The sequence below is a fragment of the Esox lucius genome, chromosome 25 (assembly GCF_011004845.1).
Source record: "Esox lucius isolate fEsoLuc1 chromosome 25, fEsoLuc1.pri, whole genome shotgun sequence".
Taxonomy (NCBI): Eukaryota; Metazoa; Chordata; class Actinopteri; order Esociformes; family Esocidae; genus Esox; species Esox lucius.
The window spans coordinates 17,440,452-17,456,846 of record NC_047593.1 but is presented as its reverse complement, the minus strand read 5'-3'; the positions used below and the strand labels follow the sequence as shown (position 1 = coordinate 17,456,846).

General features: G+C 46.0%; 2 protein-coding genes across 4 annotated transcripts; one reads left to right on the top strand and one right to left on the bottom strand.

Annotated features, from left to right (window-relative positions):
- Positions 1 to 424: 424 nt before the first annotated feature.
- On the bottom strand, positions 425 to 4,653 carry c25h4orf33 (chromosome 25 C4orf33 homolog). 2 transcript variants are annotated; one of them, XM_010894790.5, is made up of 6 exons: positions 4,431 to 4,653; positions 3,311 to 3,490; positions 3,085 to 3,145; positions 2,939 to 2,990; positions 1,982 to 2,181; positions 425 to 1,325 (listed from the first exon to the last, which is right to left on the bottom strand). In XM_010894790.5, exons 2-6 carry the CDS (start codon positions 3,486 to 3,488, stop codon positions 1,229 to 1,231), a joined length of 588 nt encoding a protein of 195 aa, XP_010893092.1. In that variant the 5' UTR covers positions 3,489 to 3,490; positions 4,431 to 4,653; the 3' UTR covers positions 425 to 1,228. The 2 variants fall into 2 exon arrangements, with proteins under 2 accessions (XP_010893092.1, XP_010893091.1); XM_010894789.5 differs by having other exon boundaries at positions 3,311 to 3,494; positions 4,431 to 4,650.
- Positions 4,654 to 4,755: 102 nt separating this feature from the next.
- On the top strand, positions 4,756 to 16,287 carry sclt1 (sodium channel and clathrin linker 1). 2 transcript variants are annotated; one of them, XM_010894792.3, is made up of 22 exons: positions 4,756 to 4,842; positions 5,390 to 5,434; positions 5,581 to 5,651; positions 7,949 to 8,001; positions 9,022 to 9,094; positions 9,699 to 9,754; positions 10,090 to 10,225; positions 10,411 to 10,533; positions 10,677 to 10,742; positions 11,460 to 11,530; positions 11,678 to 11,768; positions 11,853 to 11,944; positions 12,113 to 12,176; positions 12,268 to 12,381; positions 12,651 to 12,749; positions 13,642 to 13,788; positions 14,212 to 14,354; positions 14,551 to 14,743; positions 14,853 to 15,049; positions 15,346 to 15,424; positions 15,610 to 15,705; positions 16,135 to 16,287. In XM_010894792.3, exons 1-22 carry the CDS (start codon positions 4,839 to 4,841, stop codon positions 16,195 to 16,197), a joined length of 2,076 nt encoding a protein of 691 aa, XP_010893094.2. In that variant the 5' UTR covers positions 4,756 to 4,838; the 3' UTR covers positions 16,198 to 16,287. The 2 variants fall into 2 exon arrangements, with proteins under 2 accessions (XP_010893094.2, XP_010893096.2); XM_010894794.4 differs by lacking the exon at positions 7,949 to 8,001 and having other exon boundaries at positions 4,807 to 5,434.
- The last annotated feature ends 108 nt before the right edge of the window (positions 16,288 to 16,395 follow it).

Below are 16,395 nucleotides of genomic sequence, written 5' to 3'. Positions count from 1 at the left end.
GGAGAGGAGGAGGGAGGGAGGGGTGGAGAGGAGGAGGGAGGGAGGGGTGGAGAGGAGGATGGAGGGGTGGAGAGGAGGATGGAGGGAGGGGTGGAGAGGAGGAGGGTGGGGCGGAGAGATGGAGGAGGGAGGGGTGGAGAGATGGATGGATGGAGAGGCTGACAGAGGTCCCGCCTGATGGTTTGTGAGTCTCTAGCGAGACGGAGTGAGGATTAATGCACTGGTTTAAAACACTTTGATTAAGATGTCCTGTGTGTGTGTGTGTGTGTGTGTGTGTGTGTGTGTGTGTGTGTGTGTGTGTGTGTGTGTGTGTGTGTGTGTGTGTGTGTGTGTGTGTGTGTGTGTGTGTGTGTGTGTGTGTGTACATGTCATTGGTTCAGGGTGTAACAAATTGAAAATGATGCTCCATGGGACAGTCTGGTTCTTATTTATTTCATTTATTTATTTTGTAGTCTGACACCCATCTACTCACATTAAAATTCCATAAGCCAACAGTCCTATACTGATTGCAGAAATAAGGGTGACACAAGAGCTCATTTAACATAATTACAAAATGGCACACATGGCTGTCATCAATAACAGGTAGCTTATCTCATCAGGTGACTCTCCGACGGGCCTTGGAAGTGGATGTGATGAGGTTTGGAACCAAGGATAATCCCTCTGTACAGATTTCCAGCACCGTGAACTGGTCACAGTAATTATGAATTAAAGACACGGCGTGACGATCAATGCATATATGGCAGGAAGTAATCAATGGAAAGTGTAAACACTTCCTGATGAACCCACTCTCTGTTGGGTCTGGTATCGCGCTACAACCCTACAGGGGATAGGGTTCAGATCTGAAGTAGTTCACCACATAGAGGATTGGGTTCCATCTGTCCATAGGGTTCTGATCTGATTGGGTTCTACGTGGGCTCCAGACAAGCTCTGACTCTCGAATAATTACAACAAAATATTTCATTCTGTGGCATCACCTTATTTAATGCATAGATTCAATACTTCCCTTCATGTGTTTTTAAGCCCGGGCACTCTGCTTGGTCGGCAGGCTATTTGAGGTGGGGCTGTAATACCATCTGACAAACATATTTCATGTCAGCCAGCCTGACATCACTCACTAATCAAGATAGATTGCACTTTGTTCCCCCTTTCGTGACTTTGGTCGCGCCCGATGTCATTGCGTGTGTGTGTGTGTGTGTGTGTGTGTTGCTCTGTGTGTATTTTCTCCAACTCAGCACTTCGCTTTCCAAAGATCCGATTCGGGCTGGACCCAGCCCTCCCCCATGATGCTTTGCAGGCGGAAGTCTTGGAAGTACTCCAAGAGATGGCTGCATTGTGAGAGGAGAAAGAAGTGCAATCTGTCAGTTTGAAAAACAAACACACACACACACACACACACACAAAATCTGTGAATTTGTTGCACACTGCGTGCTTGTGACAAACACACACACACAAAATAAATCTGCATTTAATTTTCTCAATCTGTTAGGCTGACTGTTGGTGTCTGCTGATGACAGGACAGCTAACTCATCTACGTCATGAATAGTTATGAAGCACGCACACACACACACACACATATACATACATACACACACATACATACACGACGAGTAGGCGTTTCTGTCAGTGCTTAATCTCTGTCATCTAAACACTTTTAAAGGTAGAGTTGGCTGTGCGTGTGTGCGTGTGTGTGCGTGTCACCTCCCCTGAATAACAATTCACTGCAGTTCCTCTCTCCTAAAAACACTACGTTTTCACAAAAGAAATGAAGACAGGAAATAAACAATTTTTCCTATATATATATACATAGTACTTGGGCTATAACTGCAGTTTGGCTTAGTTACGTGTACGCTGTGCCAGTAAATAAACAGTAATGAATCCGTGTTGCAGTAACCTTTAGTATGTGTCTCACAGTCAAACACTTTAAACGGATCACAGTATTTTCCATACACACGTGGTTTTGCCCTATTGAAACCACACTCACAAGTTGGGCTTCTGTCCCTCCACCAGGTCCGCCTGAGGGACGGGGTACAGGGACTCGTAGGTTCGGCCTTCTCCTGACCCGTGGATGGCGTAGGAGTTCATCTTGTTGACGTTAGGGGGGAAGTAACGCCAAGGGACGAGAGCTTCCCCCGTCCAGCGGTTTTCTGTCATGGACGCCGCGAACCACAGGGGCAGTTGTTGCTGGATGCCCCACAACACAACAGAATGTTAAATGTTAAACACGTGCCGAAGAAGAGAGAACAAAACAGGAAGTCGTTTGTGAAAAACAAACTAAATTAAATATTTAGTATGCGATTAATTCCCCTCCGCGGACGAAGTCCAAACTCTGACGGGGATTTCAGTGTGACGTTTTTTGCTGTCTGGTACGCTATCATTGAGACGTTTAGTATGGGAAATGTGCCTGGCTGAGACACTTTAATTGAAATTAAACATTTCATTTCCTCATCTATCATGAAAAATCTGCTATGTAGCCTACTCGTGCTTAATCGCGGTCTAGGGTACATTATTTCAAAACTGTCATCCGTTGATGATTCGACCGATCAGGATTAAACATGACCATGTTATCAAGAAGGGGAAAATAAATATTCCTGAAATCTAGGCAGTAACAAGATACATAGTATTCGGGTCTTGTTGAAACAGCCTATATTGGGTGGAATTGTAATGCGTTGCATAGTGTTGTTTGTTTGGTCAAATAAAAAAAATCAATCAATCAAAATTTATAAAGCGCTTTTTACAACAGCAGTTGTCACAAAGTGCTTTACAGAGACACCCGGCCTTAAACCCCAAGGAGCAAACAACAGTAGTGTTGAATTTCAGTGGCTAGGAAAAACTCCCTAAGAAGGTCGAATTTTAGGAAGAAACCTAGAGAGGACCCAGGCTCAGAGGGGTGACCAGTCCTCTAATGGATCGAACATGAGAGTTGTGCGGTCAAACCCACCATAAATGCATGACCTCTTCCAGAAAGCAGCAACACCAAATGTTGTCCGTGCCTGCAGTAGAAAGGGAAGGAAACAGAACCAGAATGGTCATACCACTAAATATATCTTGTGAGTGTATCATGACCAGCAGGCAATAGACACTTACGGACAAAGCTCCAACTCTAAATATTTCTCGGTGGTGCTGTCCAGAAAGAAGGACTCAACCACTGTGGGAAACACAAGAACATATTCGATTATGGCCATTCAGACCCACTTCATTTTAAGCAACCCCAAAAACAACAAAAGTTACACCCATTACGTCACGTCACAGTTGTCATGGCGTCATTACGAACCCCCACCACAAGCAAACGCTGTTTCATCGGTCTACACACCTTCATAGTCCCAGAGGCCCGGGAAGGGCCCAGGAGGTCCCGGGGGACTAGGGGGTTCGTTAAACAGGGGAGCCGACACCTGGACCTTCATCCCTCCTTCGCCGGGGGAGAAGGTCATCTTCACGGGGTCGTGATTCACAGGCAAGCTGTCCCACGTTGTTGCGATCACAAACTCCATCTCTGTCTGGGACGGACACAGATTGATACTGTTGCCTTTGATTCTTCGCGTTGGGAGCGGTTTAAAGTGAAATCCAGCATTGGTTTGTGGTTCTGCAATAAGGCAGCCTTCACCCTTGCCGCCTTGTATACACTATTCTGCCAGTCCTCGACTATAGCGGAGTACGCAGTAGGCTTGCTGCTAAAAAGGTCCCGCATAAGTTAGTTGTAATTTACCACACTGCCATCCTCTAACCTGTGCCCCCGACAACACTCATCAATGTCAACTTTAAACTCGTGTTTAATTGGCCCTCCATACACAGATGACTTCGGACTCAATGATAACACCTCATTTATCTAGAAGTGATTCCACCCACTATTACCTCAGTCCTTAACATCTGCCCATTTCAATAATAACCTGCTGCCTACGAAATGTCTCACTTTCGGTCACCCTTAAAGCCTATACTACTGTACCTCATTTTAGCACAGTCTCCAGTGACTGAAACAAAATGCAAAAAGCTTGAAACACTTGTATCACCTCACTTCAAAAACGAAAATAAACAACCTGCAATCGGATAATTGCTGTTGATCTGTATTGTGGTTTTAACAGTGGTTACGTTGCAACTGTCTTACAACTGAATGCCTTTGGCCAGCTCGGCATTATAAATGACACTTGGTTTTCAATCCATTTGCTGGTTACAATAACGCTTAAAAAAAATAGAAACTCTGACAGGTTTGTAATAATGACACGGGTCTAATCCCAGATCGTTTTTTCCATTATTTATGACTTTATTTATATTGTTTTTTTTATCATTGCATTATGCAATAACTTATCGGAAAACGAGTGCAGGAGTATAGAGTCAACCAGATACTGAACCAAAAGAATACTTCCTGTAAATAAAATCAAGGATGCGACCGTGAAAGAAATCAGCGCATAGAGACGTGTGAAATCTAGACTACTCACTTTGTTAAAGGAATCCAAGTCAGGTACACGCTGATGTAATGATGGCTAGCTTCGCTGTATCTTGTTAACATAAAACAAATTGTTGCCAGCAATGCACTTATATTATGTCAGTATCAACTTCCTGGAATTATGATTGATGTGTGAAGTAAATAGGGAAGTAGTTGGCGTCTAAAGAAGTACAAGACAACTGTCTCTTAATACAGTTTTTGACATAATGAAACGGCGTTTACAACCTAATGAAACACTACGTGGTTTCAACTTTAACCCGCACTTCAATAAATACGTGGAACTACATGCTTAGGTTTTTTATTTAGGGGGGCAGAATACGAAGTTGCACCTCGTTGTTTTGATTGGCTTTTGGCTGTTGGCTTCTTCAAACTAATGGCGGAAGGATTATTGACCAATTAAATGGGTATCTACATACCGTGTTTTCAGTGTAAACTTGGAATTGCACATTACAAAACGTATCTTTGTAAATAACACTATCTAATCGAATTGTATAATATATGCAAGCAAAAAGCAAACACGTCTACCTAATAGCATGCTAGATGCCTCTGACTACCCGTCTAATGTTTGTCGCTCTTAAAATATCGAAGCAGAATCACTGCTTGCAAACCTACAATTGGGATTAGCTAGCAACAGTAGCCAACTGGCTACGCCCAGAAACCCAGCTAGCTAATCTGACAGTAAACATTAAACAACATTGTAGTTTTTCACGGTCATGACAAGGGTGCACCCTACAAATCAACTGGTCTAATCGCGTTCTACAATTCCCCTAGTATTTTGAAAAACACTTGTTGGTTGTTGTACAAGGCTGTTTCGTTTGTACTGTCAGCTGTCGCGTTAATATCTACAGTAGCGGGCTATATTTACTAGCTTTAGCTTTATAGCTAGTGAAGTTAATAGCGACTGCATATCCACACACTAGTTAATTTTTGCCAGCTGTGCTCTTTTGCAAGTCCATTCTAAGATGTCCACAGATATTGATTTTTTACGTGATCAAGGTGAGTTGATGATTCTCTGAGGACTAACCGTACCTTAGTAACTAGTGTTGTGCTATATCAATAGCCACAACCATAGCCTTATTTGATACGACTGTAGTATGTATTTAAGGTACCTATGTTATAACTGGTGTCATTCTGCATTTCAGTTCAAAGGCTGAACTCCGCCTTGAGTCATTATCAAGATGGACACCGCTCTCACACATCATCCACAGTACAGGTATTGTATGGGAACGGATCGTTAATTAAGGATATAAATAATGACCTGCCGGAAGACAGGACCGAACACAGAACCACATACATTAAATATACAGTACATGTACAGTGGAGAGAACAAGTATTTGATAACCTGGAAAATTGACAGTGTTTCCTACTTACACAGCATGTAGAAGTCTGTCATTTTTATCATAGCTGTGAGTGATGGAATCTAAAACAAAAATCTAGAAAATCACATTGTATGATTTTTAAGTAATTCATTTGCATTTTATTGCATGAAATAAGTATTTGATACATCAGAAACGCAGAACTTAATATTTGGTACAGAAACCTTTGTTTGCTCATACGTTTCCTGTAGTTCTTGACCAGGTTTGCACACACTGCAGCAGGGATTTTGGCCCACTCCTCCATACAGATCTTCTCCAGATCCTTCAGGTTTCGGGGCTGTCGCTGGGCAATACAGACTTTCAGCTCCCTCCAAAGATTTTCTATTGGGTTCAGGTCTGGAGACTGGCTAGGCCACTCCAGGACCTTGAGATGCTTCTTACGGAGCCACTCCTTAGTTGCCCTGGCTGTGTGTTTCAGGGTTGTCATGCTGGAAGACCCACCCACGACCCATCTTCAATGCTCTTACTGAGGGAAGGAGGTTGTTGGCCAAGATCTCACAATACATGGCCCCATCCATCCTCCCCTCAATACGGTGAAGTCGTCCTGTCCCCTTTGCAGAAAAGCATCCCCAAAGAAGGATGTTTCCACCTCCATGGTTCACGGTTGGGATGGTGTTCTTGGGGTTGTACTCATCCTTCTTCTTCCTCCAAACACGGCGAGTGGAGTTTAGACCAAAAATCTCTTTTTGTCTCATCAGACCACATGACCTTCTCCCTTTCTTCCTCTGGATCATCCAGATGGTCATTGGCAAACTTCAGGCGGGCCTGGACATCTGCTGGCTTGAGCAGTGGGACCTTGCTTGCGCTGCAGGATTTTAATCCATGATGGCATAGTGTGTTACTAATGGTTTTATTTGAGACTGTGGTCCCAGCTCTCTTCAGGTCATTGACCAGGTCCTGTCGTGTAGTTCTGGTCTGATCCCTCACCTTCCTCAGGATCATTGATGCCCCACAAGGTGAGATCTTGCATGGAGCCCCAGACCGAGGGAGATTGACCGTCATTTCGAACTTCTTCCATTTTCTAATAATTGCGCCAACAGTTGTTGCTTTCTCACCAAGCTGCTTGCCTATTGTCCTGTAGCCCATCCCAGCCTTGTGCATGTCTACAATTTTATTCCTGATGTCCTTACACAGCTCTCTGGTCTTGGCCATTGTGAAGAGGTTTGATTGAGTGTGTGGACAGGTGTCTTTTATACAGGTAACGAGTTCAAACCTGTGCAGTTAATACAGGTAATGAGTAGAGAACAGGAGGGCTTCTTAAAGAAAAACTAACAGGTCTGTGATAGCTGGAATTCTTACAGGTTGGAAGGTGATCAAATACTTATGTCATGCAATGAAATGCAAATTAATTATTTAAAAATCATACAATGTGATTTTATGGATTTTTGTTTTAGATTCCGTCTCTCACAGTTGAAGTGTACCTATGATAAAAATTACAGACCTCTACATGCTTTGTAATTAAGAAACACTGCCGATTTTGCAGGTTATCAAATACTTGTTCTCCCCACTGTATGTACTGTATACACAAACAAATATACTTATTGATGTACTGAATGTGTGTACAAATAAACACTATATTATAATCATAAACAAATAACATCACATGCAACAAGACAAACAAATATAGGTTTGATGTTTTAGCAAGCATTGTATCAGAGCGCAGCTCAGCACATTTTTTTTATGTTCAGTGAGGTGTGATAAAAGTGTCAAGTTCAAGGGACTTTGGTCACTAATAAACCAATCAACTCTCATTATCATTGCCTCCTAATCATCTCAAGCTTCCAAGTAGCGCATTAATTGCCTCTACTTCTGCTGTATAAAAAAACAAAGTATCTTCCTGAGCAATTGTCACTATTAATGAGAAAAAAAGGCTTCATAAAATAACCAAAAGTAATGAGGTATGAACTGTTAACTCAAAGGAAATTTAATGAACTTCATAATGATTTAAGAGAATCAACCAACATTTTAGAGATGAATTTCCCCCGCAACTAATTGTCAGTTATTGGCACTTTTCTGTACTTCTTGCAAGGATGAGAGCATTGAGACCTTTGCGATATTTATTCATGAGACTGGAGAGCACATTTGTAGGGATTGGCAGTGAGCTGAGAGCTTTCTAAATGTCCTGTCTTCGCAGGGCGAGGAGGCGAGGCAGACAGAGGCCGCTGCGCCATGGCTTTCTGACCGCGGGTAAGAGGGGAGGATGAACCGCTTTCTGACCGGGTCACCCAGACGGACTCTGGCCGTGTTCAGGAACTAATGACCGGGTGTCCCAATGGGCCCCCTATCTGCAATACCCGTCTTTACTGTCCAGGGAGCTTTGGTTAAAATAGCGCACTCTGTGTGGTGCCATTTTGGAGTCTGAATACATTTCAAAGTTGATGATTGTGTGATGCTGTGCAGTACCTGCTCCACCACCAGCCCAAAGTACAGACCCAGGACCAACACCAAGATTAACACCACAAAGACAGAGGAAGCAATGATTCTCCACTTCTTCCGGCTGTAGTCTTCTGAAGATGAGAACAACAGTGAAGAGCAGCATCTTTCCCACGACGGTGCTTAGAGGTTGCAGCCGCATGGGTGAAAGTGTACTCGCGCATGCCGAGGAGGATGTTCTCACCGTTCGTCTGGAGACTTTCCACCCTTTCGGCAGCCATGTTGCAGAAGGGGTCCGTCTCAGCCCTGTAGGCTGTCCGAAGCGCGCGCGCGCAGAGATTTTAAAGTATGATAAAGCTGACAGCACCGACAACGGACTGCCCTTCCCAGGACTAGTGTTAACCGACTGCCCTGCCCCCCGAGCCACTGACCCAAGGAGAATGAACGTCTCCGCAATTTAACCGTGGTATAGCGATTTATATGCGAGGCTTCTCAAGAGTTTATCACCAGGATATGTTTAGTCTTGATGGGGAAAAAGGGTCGTAAAGTTTGGTTGATCTTTAACGTTTCACTTCAGAGTTAGCCGAAGTTCATCTTTTTGGTATCAATTTTCTCAGCCCCGGGGCCTGTTCACATCTACACTACCACACTGTTTGTTGTTAGAAATATAGTTCTTTGTTTGGTGGGCGGCGAAGGTCACTAAACAAAATGAAAAGTTTGTGTCTCTAATATCTGTATTGGAAGCCACTGCTAAGGCTGTGTGTGCGTGCGCTGGTCTTACCCTTGATTCCTAGTGATTCTGGCTGAGGTGATTTGTGTGATCTTGTGTTTCAGTGTCATGGCTCCTCTCGTAGCGGAGTATGACCGACACATGGATGAGATGACTGGACAGCTGCAGCGCTACCAGGTAAATATTCTCCCAGAGATTTGTTGCGTTTTTGCAGCCATGAAATTAGCGAATGTGTTGTACCTCCCTAAAAGCACAGAGTTTCCCCCACTTTTGGTCAATCAGCCTACAAAAGCATCAGATTTTTTTCTTTTATATATATATATATACATTATAAATATGCCATATTGTGCTTTAGGTGTTACAATGATTCCCCACAATTTTTACTGATAGTTTTCTCACTTAAACATAAACTGAGTGAACTGTCTAGAATTTTAGCAACCTGAAAACGACTGGGATTTCGATTTGGTTGCCATCTGCTATTGCTTGTTTGAGGGGAGGTGATAGATGAAAGAAACCCACTGTAGCTCCTGCTGTAGGTCAATAGAAATCCTGAATTTTAGGATAAGCTTTTGTACCCGCCCAATTTATTGTGAGTAAATGACGAATTATGGACATAATCTGAGGGTACGGTGCAAATAATGTGTGGCCCCTCTAATCATACATCCTAACGTTCGTTCTGTAGTCGTTGTATGTTTTCCAGCGGAGGGCGACGACCCTGAAGAAACGTCAGTGTGCTGAGTGAGTCATGCATGTTGACCTTTAACCCCGTCTGAACCTGCAGGTGCAGATGACTGATGTGAAACTGAAGCTGGACAGGGTCGTGAAGGAGAACGAACGGTAGGCTTGGCTCGCCACAGAAACACGGTCGTTAACCTCCGGCTGCCTTGGTATTGGCCTTGAACTAGCCAGAGATACCTGGGGTCGCGGAGTTCAGCCGAGGCGTGGCCCTGTTAACGGCTGTTCTAGACCTTTGGGCTGTTCGAGACCCCGCACAAAAGCAGTCGGCGGTGCGGTCCGTCTGTCCTCTTTAAACCGGGCAGAGGCTGACGTGCGTCTTGTTGACCGTCGCCCTTTTACACATTGGCGGTTGCACATGCTGCTCCGTTCCAACCTTGAACGTGGCCCGCACGGACTCCAGTGGTTGACGGGGTCGCGGGTCTGTGTCCGTCCAGGCTGCACGCGGAGCTCAGGGAGTCGGTGGAGAGGCAGCTACAGGCCCTTCCAGTGGGACCGGGGGCAGATGAGGACGCGCTGGGGGATGACGGGGTTGTCAAGAACCTGCAGGAACAGATCCAGCTCTCTGTACAGGTGGGAACGGCGCGTGTTTGGATGTGGAACACGTTAAACTAACACTGAGCAGTACAGGCTTGTCGGAGGATCGCCACGTACTTAAACGGAGAAGTGGTTCTTTTGGAGGCTGTAGGTCGTCCCAAGACCTTTGGTGCCCAGAAATAGGGAATAGTGTGTGATATAGTGTGTGTGTGTCTGTGTAGGAGCGGGACAAAGCCATGGAGCTGTGGCAGGAGTCAGCCCAGGAGCTTGACCGGCTACAGCAGCTCTACCAGAGGACCACCTCTGACGGACAGCTCTATGTTGCTGAGCGACAGCGCCTTAAGGTAGACCTTCTTCGCCGTGGCCACCAGGGGGCGATATTGTTTCAGTTGTCACCACTACCCCCGGCGCCTAATGAGATGCACTGGGTGATTACCGCCGTGTGAGTTCGTGGTCGTGATGTCACTACCTTATTCTTTTGCCGTAGGATCAACTAATACAATTCCAGCAGCACATCCGGAACCTCCAGATGGCCAATCAGAAACTGGAATCAGTAAGTTGCCGCTAATTGAACGATACCAGAGATATGGAATGTAGAATGAGCTGTCAGCTGTCTGAAGCCTTTTTTTGGGACCTGGCTAGAACATTTTAAACTTTAACCTGAACATCCAGCAGTGTTGCGTAATCCTCTAACCGGGTAATCCCTCTGACCTGGCAGCACCCGTCACACATTCACACAACACTCACTGAAGACAGAGACACAGTGAGGGACAAAGGGAGTGAGCGAGGGACAAAGGGAGTGAGCGAGGGACAAAGGGAGTGAGCGAGGGACAAAGGGAGTGAGCGAGGGACAAAGGGAGTGAGCGAGGGACACGGAGCGGGAAAGGGAGAGACAGGGAGCGTGGGAGAGCAAAAGAGAGAAAGAAACACACACCCTGAGAGAGAACGAGACGGACACCCAGAGACACACACGCAGAGCATATCTCTGGCTCTGTAAGCATAGATTACAGATGAACCTGTCACACCCGTTTTCTGCTTCCAGAGTCATGTATCCTTCTCTATTTTTAATGAGGGGCAAGGCACTGGCTTAGTTAGTGAGTCTGTCTCCAAAGATCACAGTCGATTTGCAGTGTGGTGTCATGAGTGGTGTGTGTTTTCCGAGGGAGCCGTGTGCGCGTGCGACATGTTCGTTGTAAGACGCGGACGTGCGTGAGAAGATCCGTGCGGCAGCATGCCTCACCGCCACGCGTGTCTCTTGTGCCACACGCAGACCAACCAGCAGTTCCTGAAGACGCTGACGGAACAGGGCAGCGAGATGGAGGAGCTACGCAACCAGCTCAGGTACACATCCGGGCTAGCCTTCAGACAATTCAGGCCCTAACCACTACAGATCCAGAATGGCCGCCGGGTGAGGTTGGCCTGTAGCCGCTGTCAAGCTCAGGTAATGCCACAAGGTTCATCGGTGGTGTTGTCTCTGACCTGCTGCAGGCAAGCCAAAGCGGACCTGAGGATAGCCACAGCCAAAGTGGAGGAGATGACCCGCCTGCTGCAGAACGTTCATGGGCAGATCCAGAGGAGGGTAGGACTACGAGTCGATTTCTGACATTCTCCGGATCCTGAATGACGGATTTCTGTGATGCTGAAAGTGCGCGTGTGTGTGTAGGAGGACGACGCGGCAGAGGCTCAGGGGAGAGAGGAGGCCTCAGATCGACGTCTCCAGCATCTCCAGTCAGCCCTGGGCCAACTAGAAGCCAGGTGTGGGGGACACACAAACCTTACCATGACCTCCTATCGCCGTGACCCACCCACATAGTCACTCCTCCTTGGTTTGTCCCTTGCCGAAGCCCCCCCAGTCGGGAGGCAGGGTGTGTCTCTCCTGCTCCCTCCTCCTCTCTACCTGTAACTTTGTCTCCCGTCTCGTAGGTTGAAGGCCGCCAGTCAGGAGGCGGAGGGCGTCCGCAGGGAGCAGGCTGTGTGGGAGAGACAGGTCAGAGGTCCCCGTCCTGTCTGATTTAGCTACTGTTTACCAGGTGATGTAGTTCCACAGTGCAGTGTGTAATCAAGCCTGGACCAATCAGGTGGGGGAACTGCAGAGCCGCTGCGCCTCCCTGGAGGAGGAGCGATACGAGGCCTTCTCCAAGATCCGAGACTCCACCCAGCTGGCGGAGGAGGCCTCGCTTCAGAAGGACCAGGTACCCTCACCGCTATGACACCGCTATGACACTGCTATGACGCCACTATGACTCCACTATGGACACTTTCATTGGGTAGTTAATTATACTTGGTTTGTGTGTCGTAGAAAAATGTGTTCGTGTTTTATTGTTCGTGCGCCTTCGAACCATGAATTGGATCGGATTAGTTCTGTTTTCATAATTAATGTGTTGTAGAAGATGAGTTAGTTCATATTTCATAGGTCATATATATTTTTAATGACATAGCGGGGGTTTTGTCCATCTTCCAGGCCCTACTGAGAGAGAAGCAGAAGACTGAGGAAGTGGAGAAGATGAAGGAGGCCATCAGACAGCTGATCCAGGACGCAGCCGTACGCACCAGAAAAGAGGTCTGTCTCTTCTACCTAAAGGGGTGTTAAATCATTCTTTATATCTCCAAGTAACTACATCGTCACGACTACTACAATATTCTCTCTGCACGCTCTACTGTAGTGGATGAACTCACTGACCTGCTTGTCAGCAGATAGACTCTTGGAAGGCTATTCTGTGAATGGGTCTTAAGACTCTTAATTCTCTAGGCCTGGTAATGTTAGCCTAGACTGACACAGACTGTTCTAAATCTAGACTGACACGGACGGTTCTAAATCTAGACTGACACGGACGGTTCTAAATCTAGACTGACACGGACGGTTCTAAATCTAGACTGACACGGACGGTTCTAAATCTGGACTGACACAGGCGGTTCTAAATCTGGACTGACACAGACTGTTCTAAATCTGGACTGACACAGACAAATCTAAATCTAGACTGACACAGACTGTTTTAAATCTAGACTGACACAGACTGTTTTAAATCTAGACTGACACAGACTGTTTTAAATCTAGACTGACACAGACTGTTTTAAATCTAGACTGACACAGACGGTTCTAAGCCTAGACTGACCGACGGTTCTAAGCCTAGACTGACACAGATGGTTCTAAGCCTAGACTGACCGACGGTTCTAAGCCTAGACTGACACAGACTGTTTTAAATCTAGACTGACACAGATGGTTCTAAGCCTAGACTGACACAGATGGTTCTAAATCTAGACGTGCTTTGGCACCAAGGAAACTTAACTCACGAGTTCCAGTGTGTATTTTTATTTGGAAACACCAGGAGTCTGTCTCCGAATGTCCTTCTGAAGATGTTAGTTTTTATGCCATGACCGTAAACATCAGTGTTGTTCCACATGATCAATCTGTTGTTTCTTCTCGTGTGTGTGTGTGTGTGTGTGTGTGTCAGGTAGAGAATGTGCGTAAACAGTGTAACGCACAGATCCATCGAATGGCTGAGGAGTTGTCTGCCCTACAGCTGGAGTGTGCAGATAAAGAGTCCCAGATCGAGAGGTCGCTGAGGGAACGTAAAGCTGTGGAGGAGGAACTAGAAAAGGTTGAATAGGTGGATGACTATGAAAACCACCAATAATAGTCTTTTTAAAGCAGGTTATAACCTGTTTCTACAGAAAGTGTGTCCTCAGAGGAGCACCTTGTGTTGTGTATGAGTGAAGGTTATAATTCATTCACAAAGGGATTCTGGTAAGTAGGCTGTGTACTCAAGCTAAAAAGGCTTCTTTTTTTTGCACAACGCAGAATGTACATCACTTAGCTGTTGTCTACAGACCGTTTAACCGTAGAATCTCTCATTTGTACAATACCCCATTGGTGATTGTATGAGCTACAGAAAGATGCTGACTGATCTATGGCATCTCTATGACGGGCAGAGAAGAGCCGGCGAGAACTGCTTTAATGCTGTGGGGAGATTGATGTCTTTAAGCATTATAATGCATTGTAACCATTTCTCGACTCCGTGTAGGTGTATCAGGAGGGTCGAGGGGAGCCAGAGTACAGGAAGATTGAGGCGCTTCACCAGAGGTGTCTGAATGCTGAGAGGCTGAAGGACGACATGAACATCACCCTGCAGAGCACACAGAACCAGCTGAAGAAAATGGAGATGGAGTGAGTGGTGATGGTGGTGGTGGTGGTGGTGGGGGTGGTGGTGGTGATGGCGATGTCTTGTCCGTTGGCTGTTCCTCCCCGTCTGCCTCTAATCTCCACTCTCGCTTCATCCCGTCGTCTGTCTGAACCCCTCTGGCTGTGAACTCCAGGACCATCCTTTAATCTAAGTGTCCTCCCATCCCGCTCCCTCCAACAGCTACACTGAGGAGTTATCCCGGTGCCAGGAGGAGGTGCTGAGGCTGCAGGGGTCTCTGTCTGCGGCCAGGGAGGACTGCAGCGGAGTCAGCGAGGAGCGTCTCCAGCTTCAGCAGGAGAACTTGCAGCTCCGCCGGGAGATGGAGGAGCTACGCAAGGCCTCGCTGCTCGCCCAGAGACAGGCCAAACAGCAGGTAAGCGGGAGGGAAGGCGGGATAGAGCACAGGTGTGTGGGTGGACATTAATATGAACAAACACATGCCTGTCCCAGAAATACACCCAAGACAGTCACCCCTCCTCCAGGTCTCTCAGATGGAGCAGGAGTATTCCCTGAAGGAGCAGGGCCTGGACGCCCGGGTCAGAGAACTCGAGGAGAACAGCAGGAGCTCCAGTGCTGACCTCACCCGTCTCCTCTCTGCCCAGCAAAAGACCACCCAGCGCTGGAAGGAGGAGGCCAAGAGCTTGACCCACGCCTTTGAGACAAAACTCGCTAGTCTGAAGTAAGCAGGCGCCATCTTTTTAAACTCTAGTTTGAATAACTTGACACTCGCCAGCAGCTGTTGGTAGGAAACGGCGCTTCCAAAGCCAGGGTTGTTGGTTCCATTCCCAAGTGGGGCCGGGACAAAAACCAATGCACTCCTTTTGCATGTCACTCTGGATGAGAATATCTGATTAATGACTGAAATGTATGTGTACTGTTTCAGACACTCCCACATTGAACTGGATCACTCTGAGCTAATGAGTACATGTGACTTAAGAAACTATTATGATCAACCTCCACTTCTGTTCGCTTTAGGGGAGAGCTGAATCGCCAGAAGCAGCGTTGTCAAGAGCTGGAGATTCAGCTACAGGGAGACCATGAGACCATAGTAGAGGTGATTTAACAATCCCATACACACTCACATGTACCTTTTTAATAGATGATGAAAAGTAAACAGTTTTACGTAATTTAACCTTGTCCAAAATCACCACCTGAAACCAATGCCAATAATATCCTGGCAGTATGTTGGTGTGGTCCAGTAAGAGATATTGCCGGTTAATAATGTTTTTCGTGGTCCAGTATGAGCGTCAGATGGCAGAGTACCAGGAGAAGAACAGTCGTCTACAGAGGCGTCTGACACAGGCAGAACAGAGGGCAACTTCAGCTTCACAACAGGTACTGGACGTCCTGTGCATGGGGAGAGGCGCACTCTGATGACATCAGCTTGGCCGTCAGATTGATATCTGCAGGGTTGGCCCGTGCGGTGACTGAAGGACGATACTTTCAATGAAATGACTCAATTGGGACACACCGTAGCAAAACTTTTTGCAACAGCAAGCATTTGCACTTTCTGTGAAAAAATATCTGTTGTTTTGTGGCCAATGAGTATGATCCATTTAGTGGAATGAAAGGTTTAGAATGCTGCACGTACAAATGTATATATCGGATACATCTGCTCACACAATTCTTTTAATTATACTTTTTAATCTGCATGACAGTCATATTTTATCTATAAAATAAAAATGTTATGGACATTGGACAACATTTTGATTAAGCCCCTAAAATTGGTAGAATTCTTGACACTTTCTTCTGTGTTTATTTCAGCTAAATATAATGACTTCACAGAGAAGGAAAACGGCATCCACTGCAGACCTGGAGTCTCTTTAGCTGTGACTGTGCCAACAACTTCTGTATAGCCAATGTGTGCTAATATGACTTTGCACTTGGATATTTGTTATAATAAAACATTTAAATTCAGTTTTGGTGTTTTTTGTCGTCATTGTTTAAATATTTCTATATTCTTCAGTGTTGGGTTATGTTTATTTTTCTGTGGTGGGATAAATTCGCTGTTTTTTGAGTTTGTGT